The 15,758-nt window shown below is 35.5% G+C and overlaps 1 protein-coding gene across 2 annotated transcripts in view; it reads right to left on the reverse strand.

Moving 5' to 3' along the window:
• Positions 1-15,758, reverse strand: part of LOC115430292 (endoplasmic reticulum mannosyl-oligosaccharide 1,2-alpha-mannosidase-like) — a 54,245-nt gene that overhangs the window by 11,298 nt on the left and 27,189 nt on the right. For both annotated transcript variants that reach the window (XM_030150233.1, XM_030150234.1), the window contains exons 4-9: positions 9,686-9,891; positions 8,621-8,757; positions 8,367-8,458; positions 7,140-7,331; positions 4,154-4,302; positions 2,631-2,819 (exon numbers count right to left, since the gene is read on the reverse strand). In XM_030150233.1, the coding sequence (XP_030006093.1) occupies positions 2,631-2,819; positions 4,154-4,302; positions 7,140-7,331; positions 8,367-8,458; positions 8,621-8,757; positions 9,686-9,891 (965 nt within the window). The remainder of the gene's footprint in view (positions 1-2,630; positions 2,820-4,153; positions 4,303-7,139; positions 7,332-8,366; positions 8,459-8,620; positions 8,758-9,685; positions 9,892-15,758) is intronic.

Raw genomic sequence — 15,758 nt, forward strand, 5'->3', positions numbered from 1 at the left:
ATAGATAGATAGATAGATAGATAGATAGATAGATAGATAGATAGATAGATAGATAGATAGATAGATAGATAGAATGATAGAATGATAGGACAATAGAATTATAGAACGATAGATAGATATATAGAACAATATATAGAACGACAGAACGATAGAACAATAGATAGATAGAACGATAGATAGAACGATAGATAGAACGATAGATAGAACGATAGAACGATAGAACGATAGATAGATAGATAGATAGATAATGACCGAATGATAGAACAATAGATAGATAGAACGATAGAACTATAGAACGATAGAACAACAGAATGACAGAACGATAGATCATATTGATAATATTTGTCTAGTACGTAATATAGATAGATAGGTAGAACAATAGAATGATAGAACGATAGATCATATTGATAATATTTGTCTCGTAGTACTATTTATTCTATTACAGAAATAGCCCATGTTTTGGTCATATTCCAATCAGATCTGTAAAAAATTCAAATTCCAACTTGATATCATTGATACTGATTTATTGGATCAATCCACTTCCTATCTCTTATAATGGGAAAATTTTTCAAAGTGGCACCAAATCCAGAATCAGATCCGGATCGAAATAATTTCAATACCTTGTGTTGATATCATCATACAGAAGCTGTATACCAAGTTTGAAGTCAATCAGAACTGTAGTTTCGGAGAAAAAGACGATTGAAATTTTTTTTTCCCCATAAGAGCCCATGTTAAATTTTCCTTAAGTTCCCGGATCCAGAAGAAGATCCTGATCAGCATGTGGACATTATGTTTTGGTCATCTCCCCATCAGGGCTGGACTGTAGAAATTTACACTGGATATCATTTATATTTACTGAGTTATTGCATCAATCCACTTCCTATCTGTTACAATGGGGAAATTTTTCAAAGTCACATCAAATCCGGAATCAGATCCGGATCCAAATAATTTCACTAACTTTTGTTGACATCATCATAAAGAAGCTGTATACCAAGTTTGAAGTCAATCGGAATTTTAGTTTTGGAGAAGAAGACGATTGAAATTTTTGTGACAGACGACAGACAACAGATGCCGACGACGCTGATGGACGCCACATGACGACAATAGCTTACGGCCTGTCGGCTGGTAAGCTAAAAACCAACAAAAAAGAAAGTAAGCAAAAACATTTACAACCCTAACCATCAAAAAGAGTAAAGACAAAAAAATAAGCAGGAAAATTTGTGAAAATTTAATAAAATGAGACAAAAAAATCATAAAAACTGAACAAAATAGATAAGAAAATTGACAAAAATAAACATAAATAGGTAGGACAGTGAAAAGAAGACAGGACAGACCAACAGCTGTGATTACCCGTGCATCTCATCAATTTTGGCTTTGTGAATTTTTTATTATTTTTTTAAAATACTTATACTTTCATATTTTACTTTAATTATACTTACACGGAGCAATTGTAACACACAATAATTTCCACTGGGATTAAAACAACCCTGTTCCAGATTTAGATGTTTTGAAGTAAAGTGTAAAACCAAACAGTACATGACAATTTGAATATCTGTGTGCACTGACTGAAGGAAAATGAAGGATTAATGGAAGGTAATGTGTAATAAATAAGTTATTTTGTGGGATTTTAATCTCTGTCTATTCTTTTGAAATTTGTCTTATTGAGCAAAATGTTGAATTTTTATGAATTTTAAAATAAATTACTTCATTTCAGCTAAATTCAATTCAGAACACTCACCACAGACACATCAGGGGTTCAAGGGTTAAAGGATTCTGATTCCGATTTTTAGGTTACGTCTATACTTTTTCAATTCTTCAGTTACTTAAACATAGAACTGCCACAGTTTTATTAGGGATGTTATAACTTTGACTTTGTTATTCACATACAACTGCAGCTTTAGACTTAAAGCACTAATACACAATGTGAAAATAATACTATAATATGAGTAGATGTTGTGCCTCTAAACCAATGGTTTCTAATCTTTTTTGGCTAGTGACCCCATTTTAACATTACAAATTTCTGGAGACCCCAGACATTCAAAATGGAGACATTTTTTGGCTAAAATTAATTTGTTTTTGATCATGTAATAGTTTGCTATGCTATGTTGCAAATAAACATTAATTTTAGATGACATTTAGTCTATATAATGTATATTATTCTGGACGGAGGCAGTAAATCCAGGTGTAGATTACTGCACAAAGTGAGAGTTGGATTTTCCTTGGTCAGGATCTGTACAGTCAGTCCATCTTGGATTTACAAGGCTGACAATTAATACTGACCAACCAAGAACTCAAACTCTGAATTATGAAAGAGCTGCAGCATCTGAAACTGACCACAATGAACATTTGAAAGATAAACAGAACCACAGTGCTGCGGTTTCAGACTCACAGTTTGTCATGTCTTTTATGGATTGGGATTGTCTCTCTAAACTCACCACATATTTTTTTATTAGGAAGTTTTTATTTTTATCAATTACTAGAAATTTCAGGCAACCCCATTTGAATTCCAGCCGACCTCAAGTGGGGTCCTGACCCCAAGGTTGAAAAACACTGCTCTAAACCTTAGTGTATCAAGTGTTCATACAGTTTAATGGTTCCAGTATTCTGGTTCTGATTGGTGGATTCCAGACCTGGTACTGCGGTTCCTGGGTGAGCCGGCTCAGCTCTCTGAACTCCAGTTGAACACTGGTGACCTCGGCCAGCGTACTGTCCGACGTCCATCGAGGGGGGTGGGCCGTTCCTTTCCCGATGTTGACGTCTGAGAACGGAATCTTTGAGGGAGTTTTGAAGGCAGGCATCAACCGGGACCCCAGGTCTTTCTTTAAAGTGAGACAGGAAACGATTACTACATTATCGCCCTCAAATCAAACGTATAATCTAGTTCAGGGGTGTCAACCATACGGCCCGTGGGCCAAAACCAGCCCGCTAAAGGGTCCAATCTGGCCTGTGGGGTGAATTTGTGAAATGCAAAAATTAACAATGAATACATTAACAATCAAGAAGTCAGCTGTAGCACAATATAATGGAAAAGTGGGTCGGACCAGTAAAATAATAGTATAATAACCTATCAATGATGACGACTGAATTTTTGTCTGTTTTAGTGAAAAAACTAAAATTACATGATGAAATTGTTTACATTTACAAACTAGAAAAGCACTCAAACGCCCCCCCCCACCCAACACCACCAAAATGTAATCATTTGTTCCTTGTGCCAGTATCAACATTTCCTGATAATTTCATCCAAATCTGTCCATAACTTTTTGAATTATCTTGCTAACAGACAGACGAACAAACAGCCCCCCCGCCCCAATCACCAATCACCACCAAAATTTAATCATTTGTTCCTCGTGCCAGTATCAACATTTTCTGAAAATTTCATGAAAATCTGTTCATAACTTTCTGAGTTATCTTGCTAACATCAAACAGATAAACCCAGATGAAAACATAACCTCCACCGTTACACTTGGCGGAGGTAACAAAAAACGTGGATCATCTAAAACCATGAACAACCTGAAATTTCTAAGTGAAATTTTACCAAAATTCTGCCTGTTATTAAATGTTCTGTGTATTTGTAGATCCACTGTGATCTGTAAGTCCTAATGCACATGTGAAAATGATAAACTGAAACTTAATATTGTTAAAATTATACTTTTATGCACGAACACAAAGAGAAAAAATTTGGAGTTATTTCGTTATATTAGCAAATTGCACTTATTTTTCTTAAGAAATCTCTTTTTTTTTTTAAATTTCTTTTTTAATTTAAACTTTATATAACCAGGAAAAATCCCACTGAGATTAAGAATCTCTTTTACGTGGGAGTCCTGGCCAAGACAGACAGCAGCAAATACAACACACAATTCCAAGATTACACAGTGAAAACACATAGAACACACACATTTGACAATAAATAATCAGTAAACGTATATGTTGTTCAGGTTATCCACATTTTCATAGAGTAATTTTAATTTTTTCACAGTAAAACAGAAAAAATGTGGATTATTATTTATAGGTTATTATGTTATTATTTTACTGTTCGGGCCCACTTTAGATCATATTGGGCTGAATGTGGAACCTGATCTAAAATGAGTTTGACAGCCCTGGTGTAGTTAATTAACACAAACTGATCAGTTAAATTGACGTTTGGATGACTCACTGCTTTCTCCAAGAACAGCTGGTCTGCTGACAGGTGGTAGGTGCTGATTAAACCACCAAGGACACGGATCGTTGTTTCAAAAAGGTTCACGTCCACATTCTTGTCGAAGGAGAGGTCCTTCTCCACCCAGGCCCTCGCCTCAGCAAACTCTGTATGAAGTAACAGAAAGTATAACAAAGGAAGAGTCATATTACATACAGCAGGAGTGTCAAACATACAACCAGAGAGACAGCTGGTGTCAAAAGGTAGTTAACTCTTTAAGTGCCAGACAGTTAAGGGGCTAATAAGCCTTAAAAGTGCCACAGAATTTGGGCGTTTTTCAGTATTTCGCGTCGTTTTTATAATATTTGAAGAATCCTGCAGAAAACCGCTCGGTAACATCCGACCGATTGCTGATTAGATTCAAAACGCACCGGACGCAGCCGATTCATTATTGATCATAATTTGCATAATTTATAATAATAATAATAATAATAATAATAATAATCTTTATTTATATAGCACTTTTCATACATTAAAAACTGTAGCACAAAGTGCTTTACATATCAGTTTAAAAATCAGTACCGCCCCCCACCCACACCCACACACACACACACACATATACATGCAAACCCACAAGCTCACACATACTTAAGAAGACTGACTGAGCACGGGTAGACCAGAACAAAAATGTACAAGTAAAAGTAAAACATCAATTTAGGAGGCGCTGTCTCAGGGAGCCATCCGCACCAGGATGCAGCCGCCGACCCCGGCGACCAGGCACCAGCAACACAGCCCCGCATCCCAACTAGTGGGAGACGGCCAACTGGGACCCCCACCCACCAGAAAGGAGCGGACCCTAGTGAGAGAAGGCGCCACAGCCCCCGGAGTCCACAGCCGCCCCCCGGCATGGAGGGCTCCCTCTGATGAAACACCGGAGAATAAGAAACATTAAAAAGATATAAAAATATTATTCGGTCGCGTGACCTCAAATTCCCGTCTGCTTGGTCTCAAAAGGGGGACACAGAAAGAACATCATTGAAATGTGAGGAAGAAATGGGGGTGGATGGTTTGTTTGTACACAAATGTGGCGTGTTCTCCAAAGCCGATCTGATCGGCCCGTGGCACTTTACAGGCTGTTTTCGTAAAGCCGATTTAATCGGCCCATGGCACTGAAAGTGTTAATCCATTAAAAAGTTGAAAAAAGTTAAAAGGTTAAAAAGTTTTTGCTTTGGTTAGGAGAAGCGGTGAACCGACAACGCCAGCGTCCTCTCCCACCAGCATCCTGACACAGGATCAAGTTAGTTCAAGAACTTCGAGAAGTATTTTATTTTTTTATTGGACTGTCTTCTCTCTATAGCACTTTGAGATTCTGCTGAATGAAAAGTGCTTTATAAATGCAATTTATTATTTTGATTATTATTATTATTATTATTATTATAAACCTACGGTCCATGGGCCAAAACCGGGCTGCCAGTGGTTCCAATGCAGCTCATGGGACAAATTAATGGAATGCAGAAATTACACTGAACATATTAACAATCACTAATATGATCTCAAGTGGGTCAGATTAGTAAAATAACATAATAACCTATAAATAATGACAACACCAAATTTTTCTTTGCTTTAGTGTAAAAAAAATAGTATAAATTACATCTATCTTGTAATCATCTAACTATCCTCTCACAAAAAATGTCAATCACCTGAAATGTTTTAAGTATAATTTTGACCATATTCTGCCTGTTACTTAATGTTTTGTGTATTTGTAGATCTACTGTGATCTGTAAGTTGTGTATGTGCTTAAGATGTACATGTCAATGGAAGATAATAAAAAGCAATAAATATACAATTATAAAAAAAACAGACAAAAGATTGTAGTTGACATTAATTATAGGTAATTATGTTATTATTTTACTGGTCCGGCCCACTTCAGATCATATTGGGCTGAATGTGGAACCTAAACTAAAATGAGTTTGACACCCCTGACCTACAGTAACAGGCAGATAAAACATTCTCTAAGTGTCTCATGACATGTTTGTACAGTCTGTAAATCCAGAGCAGTACTGACTAAAACAGCCTGAGGAAAATGTGCTGTTTGTGACGCCAAAATACATGACCATGTTAGCCTCATAGCATAATGGCTCACCAGATCCTGGGGTATTTGGTTGTTATCTCAACTTGTGGAGTGTAATTATATGAAATGTAATCTAATGTAATGTGTTGTAAACTAACCTAATATAATCTAATGTAATCTAAAGTAATGTAATCTGATGTAATCTAACCTAGTATTATCTAATGTAATCTAATTTAATTTAATATAATCTAATATAATCCAATGTAATGTAATCTATCCTAATCTAATGTAATCTAATGTAATGTAATGCAATATAATTTAATGGAATCTAATGAAATCTTATGTAATCTAATTTAATATAATGCAATCTAACCTAATATAATCCAATGGAATGCAATGTCATCTAATCTAATGTAATGTAGTCGAATCTAATGTAATCTAATCTAATGATATCTAATGTAATGTAACCTAATCTAATCTAATGAAATCTAATCTAATGTAAAGCAATGTACTGTAATATAATCTAATGTAATCTAATAACATCTGATGTTATCTAAACTAAAATAATGTAATGTAATCTGATATAATCTAACCTAATGTAACCTAACGAATATAATCTAATGTAATGCAATGTCATCTAATCTAATTTAAGGTTGTCTAATCTAATGTAATGCAATCTAATGAAATCTAATCTAACTGAATGAAATCGAATGTAATGTAATCTAATGTAATGTACTGAAATGTAATAAAATGAAATTTGATGTAATCTAATCTAATGTACTCTAATGTAATGTAATGTAATTTAATCTAATATAATCTAACCAAATATAATCTAATGTAATGTACTCTAATCTAATGAAATCTAATGTAATGTAATCTAATCCAATGTAATCTAATCCAATCTAATCCTCTCCCCTCAAAAACATGCAGTACCTTCTTTCAGGCCCAGAATCCACATGGTGTCCAGAGAGTCTATGAGGGTCAAACCCAGTCCAAACCACTCTCCAAAGGACTTGGAGATGGGCTTGAGCTCGTCGTGACCCCACGCGTGGTCCTTGTAGCCCTTCCACGCATGTCTGAAAGCCTGGCGTACCGCCTCCAATCGGTCCACGACCCCAGATGAAACTACAGACACAAAGAAAAGAAATTAAATTAAGAAATTAAGAAATTAAAGCCAGAGACTCCTCCATGAGGCTCTTCATACACTGATTATTTTCAGTAGGAGAAATATTCTGTGCCGTGCTTTGATTCTGCTGCTTTGAGTGCAGCTGGGTTTTATACCACATGTTAAAAATGTTCAAACTTTACGTTTAAAAAAAAAAATAAAAAAAAAAATAAAAAAGGTAAAGGTCCAAAACAGCATATAGGAGCAGAGCTGACCCGGGCTACCTTAAAGAATCTGTTTGAGAGGGAAACAACAAAGTTACTCCACGGAATCAAAAAGAAGGAAAAATTCTCTCTACTCTGGAAACAATTGGAAAAAACAGTATGATGAAAAAAAAAACTTTGGGCGTATTTGTTAGTATAGCATAGCATAGCATAGCATAGCCTACCTTTACTGTCATTGTATGTTCAATGAAATTAGGAGTGCTACACCCATCATGTTACATGTTTTTGTTGTCATTTCATCTACAGTTGAGCCAGTTTTTGTTTGTTAATAGCATTGTTCCTTGACAATATTGCGAACAAAAACGAAAAAGGCGGGAAACACATCAACATTACGTCCCGTCTCAAAGAAACACCCACGAAAAACACTCACTTGAATATAAAAACTATTTCAAAGCAAGACAAGACAAAGTAAGATAAGATAAGATAAGATAAGATGATTTACATATTAATAGTGTGGTTGCACATGCACATGGTGTGATATGGGGGGGGTGAGGGGTGTAAATATCAATAGCATCATGATATAAATGTGAGTCTCAAAAACCTCATGATATAAATGTGTCTTCATAACGTCATGATATAAATGTGAGTCTCGATAACGTCATGATACAAATGTGAGTCTCGATAACATCATGATATAAATGTGTCTCCATAACGTCATGATATAAATGTGAGTCTCAATAACCTCATGATATAAATGCGAGTCTCAATAACGTCATGATACAAATGTGAGTCTCAATAACGTCACGATATAAATGTGAGTTCTGTCGTCACCTGCTTCTGCAGCGTTTCCTGCTGCTTCCTTCTCACTGGCTGAAGGCAGAGGTTCTGTGGCTTGGTCGGCTTCGATCATCGCTCCTCTCCAGCTGCATGACAAGAGTAAAACCTGTTATTTATGAATGAAGAGTTAAATCATTCATCACCGCTTCTCTGAAACACTCTGCTGGACTTCTGCTGCTGGAAAATGACTACTAATGATTATTCTAATGTTCTCTGATCCATTCTAAACTGATGAAAGGCTGACTGACCTGACTATCTTCTTCTCGGTGTTCTCCTCTTCATCTTGAACCACCTCTTGTTCTTGCTTTTCTCCACCTGCTGTGTCGGATACGTTTCCTCCTTTCTGAAGGTTGGGCGGACCTCTCTTATTTGGAAATGTCTTTTTCTGTGAATAAACAAAGAATGACATCTAAAAAAGGAGAAAACCTCATGACAGATCAGTGTTATGTACAATATATGGACAAAAGTATGTGGACACATTGAATTCAGGTGTTTCTTTTCTAACAGGGGTTGCTATCTTTGCTTCCAAAATGCCTCTGAGAGAAGTTTTACTTAATTTCTCTCCACGATGATTTTTTTTTATCCATGACTATGATTTTAAATGTTCTACCTTTAAATTTCAAACTGACTGTAATTTCAACTGACTGAATAATAATTTTCTACCTTAACTAACCATCTACTTTCTTCACATCTCACTGAGGAAGAAAAATCTCCTATTAAACTTTAAGGAAATATTGATTTTTTTTTTACCTCAAATCATCATGAACAGGACATCTTACAGCTGCAGACATGATGTGTCCCAATATTTTTGGCCATATTGTTTATAAATATCAACATTTCCTTCACAGTTAATGGGAGATTTTTATTCCTCAGTGAGAAAGTAGATGGTTAGTTGTGGTAGAAAATTATTATTTACAGCCAAGGTTTGATTTTTTTTTTTTTTTTTTTAAATTTAGAGGTAGAACATTTAAAATCATAGTAATGGATAAAAAACAAAAAATCAGTGTTGAGAGAAATTAAGTAAAAACCATCTCGGAGGCATTTTAGAAACAAAGATAACAATTTAAACCAAACTAACCAATGCAATGATATTTATCCCAATATAAAACTACATTATAACATTTATCATTATTGTTTTGTATTCCAGACCCCTGTTAGAAAAGAAACACCTGAATTCAGCGTGTCCACATACTTTTGTCCATATAGTGTATCTAAATGTCTGAGGTTTTACTCATGAAAATGGACTTTTCCTGTTAAATATTTCAGTGAAAATGAAGTTGTTAGTTTTGGTAGTGAACAGATCCAGCTCAAACCTTAAAGGCAGGTTTAGGCAGATCAGGGATGTTTAGTCCTCTGGGCCCCACAACAGCACCTGGATCCTCAACGGGCCCCGGATGTGGCCCCGATACAGGAGCTGGGGGATTTCCTGCAGCCGGACCCAGAACAGTTTTCACCCCTGGGTGTACGGGCTTCAGCTCTCGGTCATTCAGATCCAGCCAGTCCTCCCTGTCGGACAAACCTGCTAACACACACACACACAGAGAAGAAAAACACACTGAGAACACATACACACGTTCTTCCACCGATGACTCTATAAAACAGGTAAAACCCTCTGGAAAATGTCACTAAATTACATCATTCACTAAGTTAGAAATGTTTGTACCTGACTTTTGCTGAGTTAGCGTTTATAAATGATGATATTTGGAATTCTATATCTGTTTAAATTTAAAGTGTTAAAGAATTTTCTGCAAAAATAAGGAAATTAATGATTGGTTAGTAAATTGCAATAGAATAGAATAGAATAGAATAGAATAGAATAGAATAGAATAGAATAGAAAACTATGTTGTCTGTTCCAAGTAAATACAGAAATTTCTCTTTTGTCACGGCTGTCAGACAAAGTTTAAAAACCACAACCAGGCATTAAAAACACCCCAAGACATTCAAAAACACAGAACAACAGATAAAAACAACTACAACAGACAAAATAACTAAAAACACAGTGCAGATGTTCGTAGATGTTTTGTTGGTCGACTAATGAGCTGCAGATATTTTTCACAGTCAAACTGACCACAGAGATCTAATCTAATCTATAATACATAAATATTGTTTTCTCATCTTGTGGACATTGCAAAAACTGATTTTCTTTTTCTCTCTCTCTGTTACGCAGAGAACTAGCTATATTTGTTATTTACGTTCCACTGTATCCATGCATTTTCCACCAGTTTCTCATATTAATAACTTCCTACTTTGGGGATTATTTTTGTAAAAAGTTTTGGCGATAACCTGTTTAAAAAAGGAATAGACCCATCAGTGTAAAGAAATGTGGCCCTGTGTATTTCCTGGAGGAAATGAAACATGCAGAGGAACAGAAATCTACCCGAAAAGTTGCTTTTTTTTTTCTTTTTTTTTTTTTTGAGGGGGGGGTTCCAGGGGTCTGATGACAAAATCCCTGCGGTGGTAACAGTGATACGGACTAATCTTAGCCTGGGAACCAGACACAGATCAGTCTGGGCCTGGTCTCAGTCAGACTGATCTCCTTTTAGCTTAGATCGGGGGTGTCATACTCATTTTAGTTCAGGGGCCACATTCAGCCTAATATGATATAAAGTGGGCCGGACCAGTAAAATAATATAAATAATAGGATAAGAACTTTTGAGTGAAAAAAGTAAATTCCATAATGAAAACACTTATATCTACAAATTGTACTTGAACATAACATGAACAAATATGAACAACCTGAAAATTATTTACTAAATTAAGTGCAGTGTTAACAATATGACACCTTAGTTTATCATTTATACATGTGAATCACAACTTAGAGATCACACTGGATCTACAAATACACAAAACATTAAATAACAGGGAGAAAATTATTAAAATTCCACATACTTCTCTTAAGACATTCAGATATTCAGATTTTTTGTTAAAGGCAAGTCTGTAAATGTAAATATTTTTGTGTAATTTTACTTTTTTTAAAACTAAAACAAAGAGACAAATACGCAGTTTTCATTAATTTACAGGTTATTTTGATAGTATTTTACTGGTCTCATCATTTTTAGATTGAAATGACCTAAAATGATTTTAACACACTTGATCGTTAATATCTTCAGTGTAATTTTTGCGTTTCACAAATTCATCCCAGGGGCTGGACTGAACCCTTTGACGGGCCAAATTTGGCCCCCGGGCTGCATGTTTGACTGCTGTGGCTTAGATCGTCCTGGACCACACTCCATGAAAAACCAGATTATTGGCCCCGTAAACACCCGCCAACGTCAAAGATTCCCAGTAATTATTGTGAGTTTCATTTGAAAACGTTTTGTCAAAATGTTTTCAAAAGAACTAAACTAGTCCAGTTGAACTGAGAAGAACGATGACCTGGACAAATGAGAACCTACAGACACCTGCTTCAGACATTTCAGTCTGTTATTGGCTTTAATATAATCAGATTACTCCTGTTAACTGATTAAACAGATCAGATTAGACTGCTTACATGATAAATGATTATCCGATAATTCCACAAATCAGAGTTCGTACGTACGTAATCACATAGAATCAAACTTCCTGTTATTGTCTTCAGCTCATGTTGTTTGGTTTTGTTCATTTTTGTTCATTATTTTATTCCATTTTTGTTCATTTTTATTTTTCATTATTTTATTCCATTTTTGTTCAGTTTTGTTCATTTTATTCACTATTTTATTCAATTTTTGTTCAGTTTTGTTTTTTGTTTTTTTTCATAATTTTATTCAATTTTTGATCAGTTTTGCTCATTTTATTCATTACTTAATTCAATTTTTCTTTGGTTTTCATTATTTCATTACTTCATTCACCTTTCGTTTGGTTTTGCTCATTTTATTCATTATTTCATTCCATTTTTGTTGTTTTTTTTGTTCCTTTTGTCATTATTTTTCTTGGGCTTGTTCAGTTTTGTGGATGTAAACGGGGTCAGGGTGCTGTTGGGGGTCAGAGGTCACAGTTGTGGACACTGATAACAGGTTGTGGTGTTGTTGGGGGTCAGAGGTCACAGTTGTGGACGCTGATAACAGGTTGTGGTGCTGTTCGAGGTCAGAGGTCACAGTTGTGGACACTGATAACAGGTTGTGGTGTTGTTGGAGGTCAGAGGTCACAGTTGTGGACACTGATAACAGGTTGTGGTGTTGTTGGGGGTCAGAGGTCACAGTTTAGTGAAATAAACAGAAATAAGTGAAAAGATCTAGAAAACAACAAAATATCAACAAACCATCCGTCCGTCTGTCTGTCTGTTTTGATAATTATTTTTTCTCTAATTTTTCATTATCTGGTTAATTATGTCCTTCTTCACCACATCAAAATTCCGAGCACTTTCCTGGCAAAATTCTCTGATTTCTCTCCAAATTTGACCGAGTCCTTTTGAGTTTTTAAACTTTTTATGGAATGTCCTTTGTGGTGGACAGTTTCCTTTGTTTTGTATAATGTTGTGAAACTGTGAAACTCAGAAAACCCATAGCTGGTTCTTAGGAGGTTATAGTTGTTTTTCTCTGGAAACTATATGATCACAGTCTTATCAGCACCATCAGCGTCATCAGCATTCCTAGGAACCAACCATCTGATGCGTATGTCATAGATAGACTCTTTTGTCAAGTATGATGACATGTTATCAACGACTCTTTTTGAACATGGCTTGGTGGGAACATCCTCTCCTTTCTGCTCCAACACCAAATTTCTCTAATTGGTGCCAAGTCACTGGAAAGTGGATTCAAACACGCAATTTACCATAAGTTACTCAACTTCAGGAAATAAGATACACACACTTCAGACGTCATCAAAATACCACAAAATATGACTTACGTGCACCAACTGTACATGTGCATGCTTTAATATTAAATATGACTATTATGTGTACCCACTGTATATGTGCATGCTTTAATACTAAATATCATTATTATTTAAAGTCAGCTTTAAGGGTAACGGAACCATTTCAATCAGATGTTTGGAAAAAAACTGTTTTAATTCAATATTAAATAAATACATTTGACAAAACAAGAGACACTGAATTAAAATAATGATTTCACGTCTATGGAAATAAAAAAAATATTATAAATATACATTTTGTGCAACTTTGCTGATCTTAACTAGTTTCTAATTGCTTTTATTGGCAATGTATTTATTTAGTAATACAGTAATAGTCAAACAGCAATAGTTTTTATTTATTTTATTGAATCTGTTTTTAGTGTGTTCTTATTCTTTTATTGTTGGTGTGTTTATAGCATTTTGATCCAAAGCACTATATAAATATGTATTATTATTACTATTATTACTATTATTATTATTATTATTGTTACTATTATTATTACTGTAACTAATTCTGAAACTAGCTTTTCCTTACATCCTTAAGGACAGTGAACTACACATAGGACATACTGATGAATAAATATGACAACTATGGCTCCAAGTTGTGAAACTGTGAAACTCAGAAAACCCATACCTGGTTCTTATGATGTTATAATTGTTTTTCTCTGGAAACTATATGATCAGAGTCTTACCAGCACCATCAGCGTCATCAGCATTCCTAGGAACCAACCATCTGATGCGTACATGATTGACTCTTTTGCCAAGTATGATGACATGTTGTCAACGCCTCTTTTTGAACATGGCTTGGTGGGAACATCCTCTCTTTTCTTCTCCCACACCAAATTTCTCTAATCCCACATCTCTAATTTTTCCGCTCATTTATTATTCCCCGTGTGCTTGCATGTAATGCAAGGCACAGGGGACTATTGATCGTCGTATTTATTATTCTTCTTACACAAAAAGCTTTGAAAAAAAAAATGTGGCTCAGACTGTTGGAAATAGACCAAAACATGTTATTACAAAAATGTGCAGCCTGGTCTCAAAAGATGTGCTATGTATATGGCTTGACATTTTGATGCACGGATTTTGTTAAAATTGCGAAAAACTGGTCAAATTTATCCATCCGAAATGAATTGGGCCATTTTCAAGTGGCTACCATTCCCAAACGACTCGTGCTAAAATTATTCAGTCAACACAAAAACGTTCGGCATGGCCCAGAGATTATCTGTGTGGTCACATGGTAACGATATCACTTAAGGTTTTTGCACAAAAATGCGGAAAAAAAAAAAACAAAAAAAAACATTCACCTTCAATGGGAACAAAAAGTTGTCTTTTTTCCGACTGCTACTGCTTCACCATACTGTTACCTACAGACTTTATTTAAACTTTAAAACGCAGGCATTTTTGTCATCTCTCCCAAAATGTCTGCGGCACGAGGATGGGGTTTACAGTTTTCGATAGACGAGTCTTAAAAATCCCCTGGGTTTAGTCAAAATCTCATCTTTTAGAGTGTGCGATGCCATCAGATGTCTTCAGCTAGAGTGAAGGAACAGCAAAAATTCACCTGAAACTTTTCTGAACAACTCGCCCTCCCGGCCAAACGATACATAGGAAGTGAATGATCTTTTCCAAAAATGTAGCCACGGTTCCTGGGCTTCATTTGAACCCATGTTTGAAGACCTAGGTCTTTTTAAAGTGAAATGGCAGGCAGTAGTTTAGGGGCAAATCCCTCCTCGGCTCCTATTCAAATCAGTACAAATTAGTGCTAAACGGATCGTCCTGCTCCTGGTGAGTTGACTGTTTTTACACTGCCGTAACTCAGTCATTTCTCACATTTCTCTCTGTGTTCCCCAGGTCAGTCTGCCGCTCACAATCATGTTAGTTTTCACCTATCATTTACACTTTTCCCATTATTAGCAACTGTTCGGGAGCTCTTTCACAGTGCTTCAGTCATAAATGAGCGTGCTTGTGTCTGTGTCCTCAGTGCCTGCAGTGCTTGTTGTCATGGTAACGGCACATGTGGTCTGTGTGGCACACCTGCAGACAATTAAGATAATTAAGGCTCCACCAAAAAAAGCTACACTAATAGAGATGCAGTAAAATTACAAATAAACCAAAATAATAAATATTGAATGCAATAAAAATAAATATAAAAACAAATATAATAAAGCACAAAAACTTCACATAAATTCTCTCTACGAAATGATGAGCTCACCTGGGATCACATACACATACGCATGGAACTATTCAATTAAAGGAGCCTATTTAAACACTGCTTTAACAGGACTGACACAGACTGTGGGAGGGGCTTCTCATCTGAATACAGGTCTACAGAAAGTCTGTGGTGACGTCAGTCCACAAACACTGACACACACATTCACATATGAAGTGAATAGGGATGTAAGAAAATATCGGTTCTGCAATATATCGTGATATTTCATTTCACAATACTGTATCAATATTAAAAAGTACTGTATCAACATTTTTAGGTATTGATTCAAATGCAGATATTGTGGAGGTTCATTTTTGTTTTTCTTTTTTGTTTACATTTTATTTAT

Source organism: Sphaeramia orbicularis, chromosome 12 (genome assembly GCF_902148855.1).
Source record: "Sphaeramia orbicularis chromosome 12, fSphaOr1.1, whole genome shotgun sequence".
NCBI classification, from domain to species: Eukaryota; Metazoa; Chordata; class Actinopteri; order Kurtiformes; family Apogonidae; genus Sphaeramia; species Sphaeramia orbicularis.